At 46.9% G+C, this 13,079-nt stretch overlaps 1 protein-coding gene across 2 annotated transcripts; it reads right to left on the reverse strand.

The window, feature by feature from the left end:
• Positions 1-324: 324 nt before the first annotated feature.
• Positions 325-12,295, reverse strand: LOC309534540 (uncharacterized protein). 2 transcript variants are annotated; one of them, XM_082226773.1, is made up of 2 exons: positions 12,274-12,295; positions 325-1,701 (listed from the first exon to the last, which is right to left on the reverse strand). In XM_082226773.1, exons 1-2 carry the CDS (start codon positions 12,278-12,280, stop codon positions 461-463), a joined length of 1,248 nt encoding a protein of 415 aa, XP_082082899.1. In that variant the 5' UTR covers positions 12,281-12,295; the 3' UTR covers positions 325-460. The 2 variants fall into 2 exon arrangements, with proteins under 2 accessions (XP_082082899.1, XP_082082898.1); XM_082226772.1 differs by lacking the exon at positions 12,274-12,295 and adding an exon at positions 11,981-12,132.
• Positions 12,296-13,079: the final 784 nt, after the last annotated feature.

Here is a 13,079-nt window from a genome sequence, read left to right on the forward strand (position 1 = left end):
CACAGCTGTTATCCTGTCCCAGTTTGCAACCTTCATCCCTGCTCATATGGGCTCCCTGCTGCCCCCAAGTCTTGTGTTCCGCATCTTATTTCCTGGAAGGAGGCTAGATCATGAGAAATCTTCTCCTCTACTGGAAACTGCAATGCAATTTTTTAAAAAATTAATTCTATCAAAGGGCTAGAAACTGCAGCTCATACTGTCCCTCCATCACCCCCCCAAACGGGAACAGACCCTAATGCAAATGTTCTTCTAGGCATATTAATAACAACACCTGTGTCATTCCAAAGGCTCAGAAGAAAGAAGAACAAATCCCGGAACACAAAATCATTTACAAGAGAACTCTCATTATTTGTGAAGTTTGCATAATGTTGGGAGCTGGTGGTCCTGCTGCCCCTTTCATAAAATGGATAAGAATTAGCCTATTTTGTGTTCTTATCATACTATGGCTCAACAAGCAGCCTCAGCAAAGGTCAATGTTCTCATATTCCATGTGGTCCGAGTCCTCCAGTTCAATGCCAGGAACCAGGTTGTAATAATCTACCGACTGGTTCATATAGAGCTTTTCACGGTCTGCAGAATCCTTCAGAACGTCTGTCACACTCACTGTCTCGGCTTCAGACTCCCCACCTGTGTAACCCTCCTCTGCAACGGTTGGTTTTTTGGATCCCGACTTATCTCGCTCAAGGCTTTCCCCATTGGCCTTCACCAAGGAATCATCAGAAGCTCCCAGTTTGATCTCCACCTCTTCATAGAGGTCCCTGCTGCTCCCTAGTAGTGCAGCTGAAGGCTTAAGCAAGACCTGGTTCCTCAACAAGATGTTCTTCTCGCTCTCTGCAGCCGATGCCATAGGCAGGTCACATGGGATGTAGCAGCGATGGTCCCCAGGCTCTTTGGAACCGTTCCTCTCCACTGTAGCCAGACGGCATTCCTTCCCGGCGTGAGGATGGTAGCTGGTTTTCTTCTGCCGCTTGCAAAAGCACCAGGTGACCAGAACCAGAATAGCCACCACAGGCAGGCAAACAAAGAGAGCCGTTAGGCTATGGTTCCGGCACACCTCCTGCTTAGGGATATCTCTGAGATTCATGCCATGGTAACGTTCTGGGGTGCTACAAGCCACCTCAACGTTAAATGGTGCAGGTAGGCATTTTTCCAGATCTTCAAGCAAGCTGCAAGTACAGTGCCAGCTGTTGTTGGAGAGACCTAGCGTGAGGAGGGAGGGTTTGAAAATCCCTGAGGGAAGGGAAGACAAGTTATTGAAGGCAAGGTGGACCTCCTGGATTTGGTCAGATGCTTTCAAGAATGACTCAGGCAGCTTCTGGAGTTGGTTGCTCTCCAAATGAATGACACGCAAGCTGGGTGCATTTCTTAGGAAACCATCTGGGAGCAAACTTAGCTGGTTATGGTCTAAGTGTAGAATCTCCAATGTAGAAGAGCCATTCTCTGCGTTGATAATGTCTGATATGCCACAGTTTGATAAGTAGAGCTCCCTCAAAGCCGCAGTTCCGGCGAAGATGCTCCAGTCCAAGGAGTTGATTTTAGTCCTGGTGAGATTCAAGCAACACATCTCAGGAGCCAATTTGGTCTGCAGTTCCTGGAAATCAACTTCTGCACTGCAGTTGCACGTCTCTTCCAGCGCTCCTAACACGAGTTCTCTTGCTAAGAGGACCACGCCAAAGAGTATGAGTGTCCACCTCTTCTGACCTATAGCAAAAAGATGACAAGCATCAGTGATTTCTCACAGGTTACAGGCAGGAACTAGATGGGAACATTGTTGTTCCTGGTTCACTCACAGATATAAGACAATAATCTGTGAAGTGCCATTGCCTCTAAATTGGATTCCAGTAGTTATTCACCAAATTCACAAATAATGCATAGGTATTTTTAATACACACACACACACATACAGACAGACAGACAGACAGACAGACACACACACACACACAGAGAGAGAGAAAATATTAATGTGTCTGAGCTAAAATTCATATTATAATGTGAATTAGGTTTTAAAGAACCAGGAATACCATTTTATTTAATGCATTAGCACCCCCTAGGGGCAATGTATGCTTAAATACAGTAAACGTTCAATTAAATTATTAAAAGTTTTAACTGGGCTGGATTTGGGTTCATATGCCCTCTTTGGAAATTTAACCCCTGTCCAGTGAAACCTATACGTACAGTGGTACCTCGGGTTAAGAACTTAATTCATTCTGGAGGTCTGTTCTTATCCTGAAACTGTTCTTAACCTGAAGCACTACTTTAGCGAATGGGGCCTCCTGCTGCCGCTGCACCGCCGCTGCACAATTTCTGTTCTCATCCTAAAGCAAAGTTCTTAACCTGAGGTAATATTTCTGGGTTAGCAGAGGCTAACCTGAAGTGTATGTAACCCGAGGTACCACTGTAATGAGTATCAGCTTCAGCTCACTGCAAAAGGAGCTTAGAGTGGTACATATCTGACTATTCCATTCTTGCAATTATAACTTATGAAGCAACAACTCCATTACTTCCTAGCATTTCAATGGGAACACACACCTGGAAGCTTCTGGTGGCTGCGTGGGCTGATGACATCACTGGTTTGTGCCCCTGCTGGTCGCTGGAGCTTATTACCGTACAAGTGTGGCATCACAGAACAATATTCTTCCTTGAATGTCAATAAGGATCAAGACCCAGAGGCCAAAGGGTTGAGTGCTCTCCTCCTCTTATCAGCAACCAAGGGCTCTGAGGAAGACTGTGCTATACCACTGCACCTCTACTTCATACCCCCCCATAGCCTGGTGACCTTAATCACACCACGCTTGTCACTGGGGGCACTGTGGAGTCACAGTGAACAGCATGACTCTCCTCCAAGTGCTAAGTTGCTGGTATGAGAAAGGGCAGCTACTACTGACCAGATTCAGGCAGCAGGATGTCCAAATCTGGGCCTGGATATATATAGCCTGTTGGTTGAGGCTGATAGGAGTACATTTAAACTTCATAATTTACAGCTTTATAACTTGGTTGTTGTTTAGTCGTTTAGTCATGTCCGACTCTTCGTGACCCCATGGACCAGAGCACACCAGGCACTCCTGTCTTCCACTGCTTCCCGCAGTTTGGTCAAACTCATGCTGGTAGCTTCGAGAACATTATCCAACCATCTCGTCCTCTGCCGTCCCCTTCTCCTTGTGTCCTCCATCTTTCCCAACATCAGGGTCTTTTCCAGGGAGTCTTCTCTTCTCCTGAGGTGGCCAAAGTATTGGAGCCTCAGCTTCAGGATCTGTCCTTCCAGTGAGCACTTAGGGCTGATTTCCTTAAGAATGGATAGGTTTGATCTTCTTGCAGTCCATGGGACTCTCAAGAGTCTCCTCCAGCACCATAATTCAAAAGCATCAATTCTTCGGTGATCAGCCTTCTTTATGGTCCAGCTCTCACTTCCATACATCACTACTGGGAAAACCATAGCTTTAACAATACGGACCTTTGTTGGCAAGGTGATGTCTCTGCTTTTTAAGATGCTGTCCAGGTTTGTCATTGCTTTTCTCTCTGCAGTGATCATGGAGCCTAAGAAAATAAAATCTCTCACTGCCTTCATTTCTTCCCCTTCTATTTACCAGGAGGTGATGGGACAAGTGGCCATGATCTTAGGTTTTTTTATGTTGAGCTTCAGACCATATTTTGCGCTCTCTTCTTTCACCCTCATTAAAAGGTTCTTTAATTCCTCCTCACTTTCTGCCATCAAGGTTGTGTCATCTGCATATCTGAGGTTGTTGATATTTCTTCCAGCAATCTTAATTCTGACTTGGGATTCATCCAGCCCAGCCTTTCGCATGATGAATTCTGCATACAGTGGTACCTCAGGTTAACAACTTAATTCATTCTGGAGGTCCATTCTTAACCTGAAACTGTTCTTAACCTGAGGTACCACTTTAGCTCATGGGGCCTCCTGCTGCTGCCACACTGCCGCTACACGATTTCTGTTCTCACCCTGAAGCAAAGTTCTTAAACCGAGGTACTATTTTTGGGTTAGTGGAGTCTGTAACCTGAAGTGTCTGTAACCCGAGGTACCACTGTATATAATTCCGATTTGCAGGAAGTCACTCCTTTAGTATTGCAACACCTGTCCTCTGGAACTACAGACACTAGGCAGGCACCCCTTCACTATACTGTTTTAGATGCTTGCTAAAAACTCATCTGTTCTAGCAAACCTATCCAGACACATAATTTAGTGCTTTCATTGGCCATCAATCACTGACTCGAACACCTAGCCCAAGAAAGAGACATTTGCAACTGTTTAGTATTATAATCCTCTGAATCGAAGGAGGCTTCCTTCAGGAGTGGTCTTGCATATTCTTCCTTCCTGGCAGCTGGAACCATTCCCTGTGCTAGGAAGGCATTTATCATCTCCTGAACCTAGTCCCTTTCCAGTAGCTGCAAAAAGCCATGAAACACAAAGGTTGAACACACAAGTGCTAGGCTGGGTCTACTGTACCTAAGACTAGCATTGACTACCACCCTAAATGTTGTTGGGCTCCAACTCCCTTCAGCCCCTGCCAGCATGGCCAATGGTCAGGGATGGTGGCAGCTGTAGTCCAGCAATATCTGGAATGCCACACATTCTCCTCTCCTTCTTTAAGGAAGTCAGGAAGAAGGATCTAAGTAATTGTGTTCCCTCTAAGTTTGCCCCACTGATCTTCAGTGCAGAGGCAACCACTCCCTGCCACTTGTATTGAGGTGTCTCCCTCAGCCCTTCCTGTGTTGGTTACCTAGGCACTCTCATACGCTGATAGGGTTTCTGAAGCAACCAGACCAAATGCAAACAAAGAATTGCCTCCAAATCCCTTGCAAACAGTGATTAGCTCCATTTTTGCTGTTAACACAGCTCATAGAAGTAATCACACTCCTGCTATGGTGGCCTTTAGACATTATATCAGCACCACGGGAGGCATTTTTCAAGGAGTGAGCGAGCCCTTAGTACAGATATTACTCACCACAGCCTGGGCAGGGCTGAGCATGAAGACCTTTCCTTGGAATTGTTACCTATCCTCCCAGAAGGAGTTTTGATTCTGTGATGTGGGGAAAGCCGCAAACTGGCCCCATCCATGTGGTCCTGGGTTTCAAATGGTACTGTCCCACTGTGGGATGAACCCATTGACAAAAACAGCTCCCAAACCAGTGTTAGAAACTGAGATATGAAAGCTAGGAGCTAAATGGCACCTTAAACCTAGGTTATAGGAGCAACAACGGAATGTCTAGCCGCACTTTTTTATAACAAGAATACGAAGCTAAAAATGAATGAACTGCGGCTAAAATCTTATGTTCATTTTTCACATAGTCTAGTCCTCATCTGAAGACTGCAGAAAACAAAGCCATGCTTCCCTGCCCACCCAACTAATATTCTTAAGAGGGTCCCTTCTGCAGTCTTCAGAGAGTGGCTGGAAGTGGGGAGGCAGAAAAAGGTCCTCTTTTCCTTCCACTCTGCAGACAAGCCCTGGATTCTCCTTTACCCTCTTTCCTTCATATAAATATATCTTTTTGGCACCACAATTAACACATATTAAAGGCCTATACAGCTGATGGCAGAGACACCCACCTTGAGTGTCCAGTTTGCAAACCTTAGGTTTAAGGGTCCTTCAATGATCCTCCTCCAAAATTTGATTTTAAACATCACTGTGAGAGTCTGAGGTAGATAACACTTTAACATGCACTACTTAAACCATCGTAACTAACTGGCTAGTATATTTCAAATTAAAAGCACATCATACATTAAAAGTACATTAAACAAGGCAACTAAAACCTAAACAAAACATGCTGGGTTTAAAATTAAAAAAAAGAAAGTTTTCAGGTCCCCAATCCATGCACGTTTTACTTGGGAGGAAGCCCCATTGAACTTGATTGGGACTTACATCTGAGTAACAGTGGCAATTTTAATCTGAAATCTTAGATGCAGTACTGCGCCTAAGAGCTCAGAAACTGTTCATGTTCATTAAATTCCCTGTCGCAAAATGCGCCTAGAACAATGGGAGTTTCGAACGCTGTCCCAAACTGCTGTGATAACATTTCTCTCAGTCTAGCGTACCTCACAGGGTTGTTCTGAGGATAAAATTGGGAGTGGGAGAACCATCTATACCACTTTGTGCTCCTTGGAGAAGAGGTAGGCTCAAAATGTAATAAATAAATAAAATTAATGAAAAGTTTCTCTGGAATGCAATATGGAGCACCTTAAAAGGTTAGTGCATAGGTCAAGTAATATAATAGGCAGGCTGGTTTTCATGGGACCAGAAGGATCCACTGAAAGGATCCACTCTAATAGGCAAAGGTTAGGCAGACAGCACATAGTTCAGGGGAAGTGAACCCAATGCGATCTCACTGAGTGCTTGACGCATTTTAAGTGCATTTGAAGCTGCTTCTAATAAACATTTCACAAGGGGAGAGGAAAGCTGGCTGCAGAGAAACCCTTCTGCAGTGATGCCATCAGGGTAGGGCTTTGGGGCTGATGCCCGGGGCTCCACTCCGCAGAAGGAGCAAGAGGTTCCCCCAAACACAGAAGGGCTGTCTTGTTACATTTTGAAGCGAGCAAAGTCATAATAATTTAAAAAGGGCATTCCCAGAAGTCCAGAGTCTAAAACAAATTGCTAGAGTGCACTACTTCCTCTCTGTCAGTCATGTAGTGACCTTCTGATGGTATGGAAAAAAGGAAACCAGAATGATTGGAACTGTGTTTCTGAAGCTTTTGTAACCTGGAATAGGGTGTTTGGGTTTTTCTATGGATTAGAACAGAAAGCACAATTTACCCTTGCACTCAAGAGAGATGGTCTAATGGTAGCCAAGAGGCTGATATTGATGAACTGGAAGAATAAAGATTGGATTGATATGATAACACTTGCAACCTACAAACAGACTGCTTACAGACATAGACTCTGCTTGGATAAGTATGACAATATTTGGAACAAATTTATACAAAATGTAGTAGACTATTAATATTTCTATTAGGATAATATCAAATTTATAAAAGAATGTATGGGTTAGGGTATTTTTTGTACTGTATATATTCATATAATGTATTTTCCCCTTTACACAGTTCTGTGTTTTGTTCCTTTCCCTTTTTCTTCTTCTATTTGTATCACTTTACTGCTTTATATTTGATTTTCCCCCAATAAAATATGAATTAATTAAAGACACACAGAGAGAGAGAGAGATTTTGTTGGCCTGCTCCCAGAACGATGGGCAGGCATCCTTGCAACTAATGATCAATATTGCCCGCAACTCTGTCCACTCTTCCCCTTTACTCAAGGGTTCAGGATGAGGCCAGGCTTCCTGGGCAATGGTGATGTTTCTGGAATTCTCTCATGCCTGTCAGGGAGACTCATTCCCTTGGAAAGATGCCACTGCCCATGTATGGGCAGAAAGAGGGAGGATCAGTGCTGCTTGGGGCCTCTGTGTTTCAACAGGCAGAGAGTGGTGGATGAATCCAAAACACTGGCTTAACTTTTTTAAGGCATGTCTTGGCACACAGTTTGGAAATCCCTGGACTAGAATGTACCATGTAGAAACTCTTGCTAGTAGATTCCAGGGGCGGGGAGGCACAACCTCAAACTGGTGCTCATATATATATCATGTATTTACAACATTTATCTGCTGTAACTGGATGCCATTTCACTTATATAAATAAATGACTTCAGTCCCAAATATCTGAAAGACAGTCTCCTTCCTTGCAGCACCTCTTGGGTGTTAAGGTCCTTCACCCTCAGAAGCTCAGGCGTGGGGTTGACCCATGAGAGAGAGTTCTCTGTGGCTGCCCCTACATTGTGGACTTCAGTCCCCACAGAGGTGTGTCTGGCACTTTCATTGTACAGCTTTCATCCTATGCTGAAGATACGCACCTCTTAACCCTTGCCTTTGACACTTGAGAGATATAAATAAATTTAGGACCCACTCTAGTTGCAATTGTAATTTGTTTTAAGGTGTTTTTAAAGTTGTATTTTACATTGTTCTGATCTGGGACAGCTTAATTCTGAGCTTTTAAGACCTCAGACCTAGATTTCTAAAAGCTAAATTGCTTCTTATTTGTCTCTCTTGACAACCTCCCATCTTATAGCCAAGCCAGCCGCTACTTGTGTTTCTACAATGTTATGCTTCTGCCATTGTGTGTAATCGGAAGCTGTGGTGCTTTGGAACCCGTTCAGGAGACATTGATTTTATCTAGGCAGTGCTGGAACAATTAAAATACCTTGGGCCGGAATAGGGTCCCTCCCTGGACTCTTCCTGAGCAACGATGTCAGCTTTTCCTCCCCAGGCTATTGTCCTTAAAGGTCCAGTGACCATTCCCAACTCGTAAAGCAGCTTATTAAAATTAGTGCCCGATTCCCTGAGAAATGTAAAAGCGGCAAAGAGCAGCAGCTGTACCTCTGTTGGTGTGAACAGAAACCTGCACTATTTTGGCCAGGAGCAAAATTGTTTTTTTCCAGAAGGGTCATGATTAAACTGTAGATTTGTATTTGTCATGGAATCATAGGATGTAAATTAGTACAGTACTAATGAGTTTCCCAAAAAATTGAAACAAATTCGTGGTAGTCAGGCCAAAACAATATCTGTTAAGGTACAATTTTGTGGGAGGGACGCAGACCCGAAATTTTCTAGCTGCTAAAATCATATGCTTGACAATGGATGGCTTGCTTCACAAATGTGCTTTTGTTGTACCATTTCCTTTGAAGAATCTGACTCAGGCTGCTGTTAGGCACAGGATATTAGATTAGATCCATAGCATTCACAAGGCAGTCTGTGATCCCTTTGTTTACAGCCTCTGGGCCGGCCCTAACATTATGCCAATTGAGGCGGTTGCCTCGAGCAGTGGATGCTGGATGGTGGCGGCAGCAACCATCCTCCTTGAGCTGGCAGAAGTAAGATCCCAGTAGTGGGAATGCTTGCTGTGTCCCCTAGGCTCCTTCTCCCAATGTGTCACAGACAGCACAACTGTGAGCAGGCAAAGAGGCGCTACCCAGCCCAGGCCATGAACTCCCACAGGCATCACACACTCCAGTCATATGATATGTATTGGTGCAGCAGCTGCAACACAGCATTACTTTCTGCAGGTAGCATATAGGCGTCAAGCAGAGTGGGAGTAAGGTGCTGGAGGACAGAGCTGTGTGTGTGTCATGCAACTTGGCCTGCACCCCATTAGTACATAAGAAAAGCCCTGCTGGATCAAACCAAAGCCCCATCTAGTCCAGCATTCTGTTCTCAACATGGTCAACATGTTGATGCCCACAGGAAGCCCACAGGCAATATGTGAGCATGACAACACTCGCCCTGCCCACTAATCTAGCCTGCTAGCGAGAGATGCTGCCCCATCAAAAGCATTGAATTAGGATTCAGTTGCTAGTCTAATCCGCATCTGTGTGTGCAACTGAGGAGGAGGGAATATTGTCCTTTGCCCCAGGCAGCAAAATTATTGGGTCAGCTATGAGTTTTATTCTTCTTACCCCATTTCCCATACCTGGTCCAGGTAGCTCTCTCAGGTGGTGAGTGCACATCTCTCTCCCGCTTCCTTTTCTAGCATAACATGCACATGGAAAGCTGAATCATATATCCCTGGTAGGGAAGTTAATGAGCTTCAAAGTAAGGCAGAATGCATTGACCCTCTCCCTGCTAGGGGAGGTCATGAGTTCTCCGTTTCCATGTTATTCTGAAAGCACAAAATCCAGGTATGCAGCTGACTCACAGGCACACTCTCACCATTTCCTGCATTGTGAAATGCTGCCCTAAGGTGGCCACTTCCCATTGCTAGACCTCTGTTTACAGCCTTGTTACCAGGGTAAAATAGCTCTCTTGCGGGCAGAAACAAATGGCCAGAATGCTCACGGGTGCTGGGCATTGCACCGCTCCACAGTGCAGGTGAAAGACCGCCTACTGTATTTTAATACTCTCCATGTACACTAGACCACAGTTGTCTGCCTGCAAGGGGTGGGATGTAGCATCTCATTTGCCTCTGAACAGTGATTCAGAATTTATCGTCACCACATACTTCTTGCTCAGACATCCTAGCAATGGCTCTAATGTTCTTTTCTGCCTAACCCGTCAGGCAAGCTACCCTGCTTGCCCTACCCTGCTCCACACCTTACACCCAGGTCTGCATTGCGATATCTTGCAATAGGATGCCTATATCCCACACTGTAACCCACTGCTCTTTTCACCTGCTCCCTTCTCATGGGCAGCCCCTCCACAGTCTCACATGCTACATTGGGCCAGGATAGACAAATGATGTATTGCCTCCATGCTGTGCGACTTGCACAAGTGACGCGAGGACGTCACACAACGTGCATGCACGGCATGTGCACGGTTGCCATGGAATTTTGAGGTGGCTCAGCCCCTACTTGAAAATGTGGGGGGCCCTCGGCCTCCGCCCCCCTCAGATGGCGCCCCTGCCCCCTGCACACCACAATTCCATGTACAGAAGTTGACGGGACAGGTTCTTGAATCTTACTTCAACATTTGTGACAGGGGAGCATCCTCCACCACACAAGGGCAGGCACCTGTAGCACACACAGCTCCACCCTCCAATACCTGCTTGCCGCCCCTGAGCATTTGCCACCTGAGGCAGCTGCTTCACTTTGCCTAATGTTAGGACTGGCTCCGGGACCAGCTCTGGCTATTCCTTCCCCAGCTCTTCTTCAAAGGAGGAGTAGAACTTGGGGGTGCTGACACACTGGTGCCGCCACTGTACGCTGAACGTTCCCCCAGTAACCAATTCTGTGCCAGGGGAAGTATGTAACCCTGGAGAGAAAGCAGCTGCCTCAGGGGAATTGCCTGGTGTGTAACAATTATACCAGCACAGGCATTGCTCTGCGCAGTGCACCCTTGGTGACCTTTAGTGAAGTTTACTATTTGCTTGGTTACCAAAATATAGCAAACAAGCTATCAAGCCTTTACAGAGCCACCCATTCCTTTCCCAGGGACTGCTGCCCCCTAGAGCCCTGGGGGTGCAAGTGACTCGGAGAGAAGGGCAATTGAGGAACTGTGGGAAACCCGGCCGAAAAGATGGAAAGCGATACCCTCCCTTGGACCTGCTTCGCGCCGCCAGTCAGTGGCGATGAGAGAAACGTTTCATTTCTCCCCCAGAAGAGCTAAATGCTGCCCTGATGCTCACGCACTTTCACCCACGAGAATGCGGTCCAGCACGAGGTATCTTTTTACCTTCTTTTGTTACGTCCAGCGGCACACAAAATACTCTGAAGAGCAGTCCTATCCCCCCACCCCACCTGTTTTTGAAAAGGGTGAAGTCTCTCCCCCCTCCCCTTCATGTTTGGCTGAAAAGAGGAGAAACGGATACTCAGGGCCCTTTGACTGCGGGGCAAACCAGGGAGGCAAGAAAGCGGATTTCCCTCCTCAGTGGCCGCCTCTCCCCCCCGCCCCCCCCGCCCGCCTGGATCAGACTTGGAACAATGAGGCCCCTGTTTCTTTAAGACTCGCCGCCCGAAACTCCGCGTTCTTCTCCCTCAAAATAACTTGACCAGAGGGGAGCCTGGTCTCCCGGGATACAAGGTCAGAAACAGAGGGCATCTTCTCTCTGCTTCATGGCAAACCACCTCGGGCCGAGCCAAGAAATGGCAGGGAGACCCTCGTCGCCGTCCCAGATTGCTTCCCCCTTGACAGATCAGCTTAGCGCTCCTGGGAACAACGCAGCTCGCTTTTCCCACACAGGCGAGCAGGGCAGCTGCGCGCGATCCCCACCCCCAAACTCTTAGGGTGTAGCGGGGATTAGACGAGGGCTCCCCCTATAGATGGGTGGAGATACAACCTGACCCCCCCCGCCTCGCCCCAAAGTCTCATTGACCCACTGATTCATTGATCCAATATCTCGGCTGCGCTGGACAGACGCTCGTAAGGGAGCAAGAAACGCAAGAGGGCGCTCTCGGGCGGGAGGGGTAAGGGGAACCCTAGGCGAACCCCACCCGTCTCGCCCAGGGCGGTGAGGGTGGCGCGCCCAGCCCTGCAGATGTCCAGGACTCACCTGCCCCGTCCCGTCCCATTCTCTGGGCGCGTTGCGGGGAGCCTCCCTCAAGGCTCTTCCATACCTCGGGCGCTCCGGGCTGCCTGGCGGTGCGCGATCTCTGCCGCCGGGCAGCACTTGGCTCTGCCTTCTTCCCCGGGGCGTGGCCCCCGCGGAACTGTTGCAAACGGCGCCTCGCCTGGGCTAGAAGCAAGCCGGCAGGCGCCTCAACGCCACGATCCGCTCACCCAGCACACTGGAATTTCAGGGCAGCTGCGCGCATCTAAAAGCCAGGACAAACCTCTTTCCCGCACCTTGCATTTGGGCTCTGCTGAGAGAAATGTTGCGTGGTTCTCTTGGCGTCCTGGCCGCCTGGCCTCTGTTCTTTACTCAGGCTGCGAAATCCACCTTGTGATCACCTGCGGAAGAGTTCTGTGCAACTGGGAAGTTTGCACCAAGAGAAATTGATCCAATAGAACCTTCATCTTTTTTATATATATTTTAGATTCATGTTAGATATTCAAACGAATATTAATGTGTGTATGTATCATGTTTACAGCTCCAGCTTTCAGCGTGTGGTTTTTGTATTACTATCATCATCAGTAATAATATTTGCATTCCCATTGTCTATTGTCTGCTTGACAACTTGGTATGTTCACCAGGATACCTCAAGCCACTTATCTGGTCAAAATGATATATACAGTTGCCTATAAAGGCTTATCTCATTATGAAACCAGAGCAGTACCCACCAGAGAATTTACTGAGCTAGCCTCACGGGAATAAATGGAAGCAGTACCGCCAAAGCATTCACTTCAGAACTTGCTTGTGGGGACTAGATCCTTTGCCTCGAAGGGAATGCGCTTTCGGGAGCCAGGACATTGAACTGGAGATTTAGAACAAGGATGGAGAAATTATGGTCCTCAAGGTGGTGTTGGACTCCTAACACTGGAGAGCTGTTGATAGTCAGTGTGGTCTGTACAAGGCTAGAGAGAACGTTTTTAACCCTTTGACATTCTGTTATACATCTGACTTACATGGGAGGAAGGTGCATGAAAATAAATTATACTTCCAGGTGAGCAGAGGGGGCGAAGGTGGGGGCCTGTCTGAGTCAGTGATTTCA

The sequence above is a fragment of the Podarcis vaucheri genome (genome assembly GCF_965113315.1).
Source record: "Podarcis vaucheri genome assembly, chromosome: 6".
NCBI lineage: Eukaryota > Metazoa > Chordata > Lepidosauria > Squamata > Lacertidae > Podarcis > Podarcis vaucheri.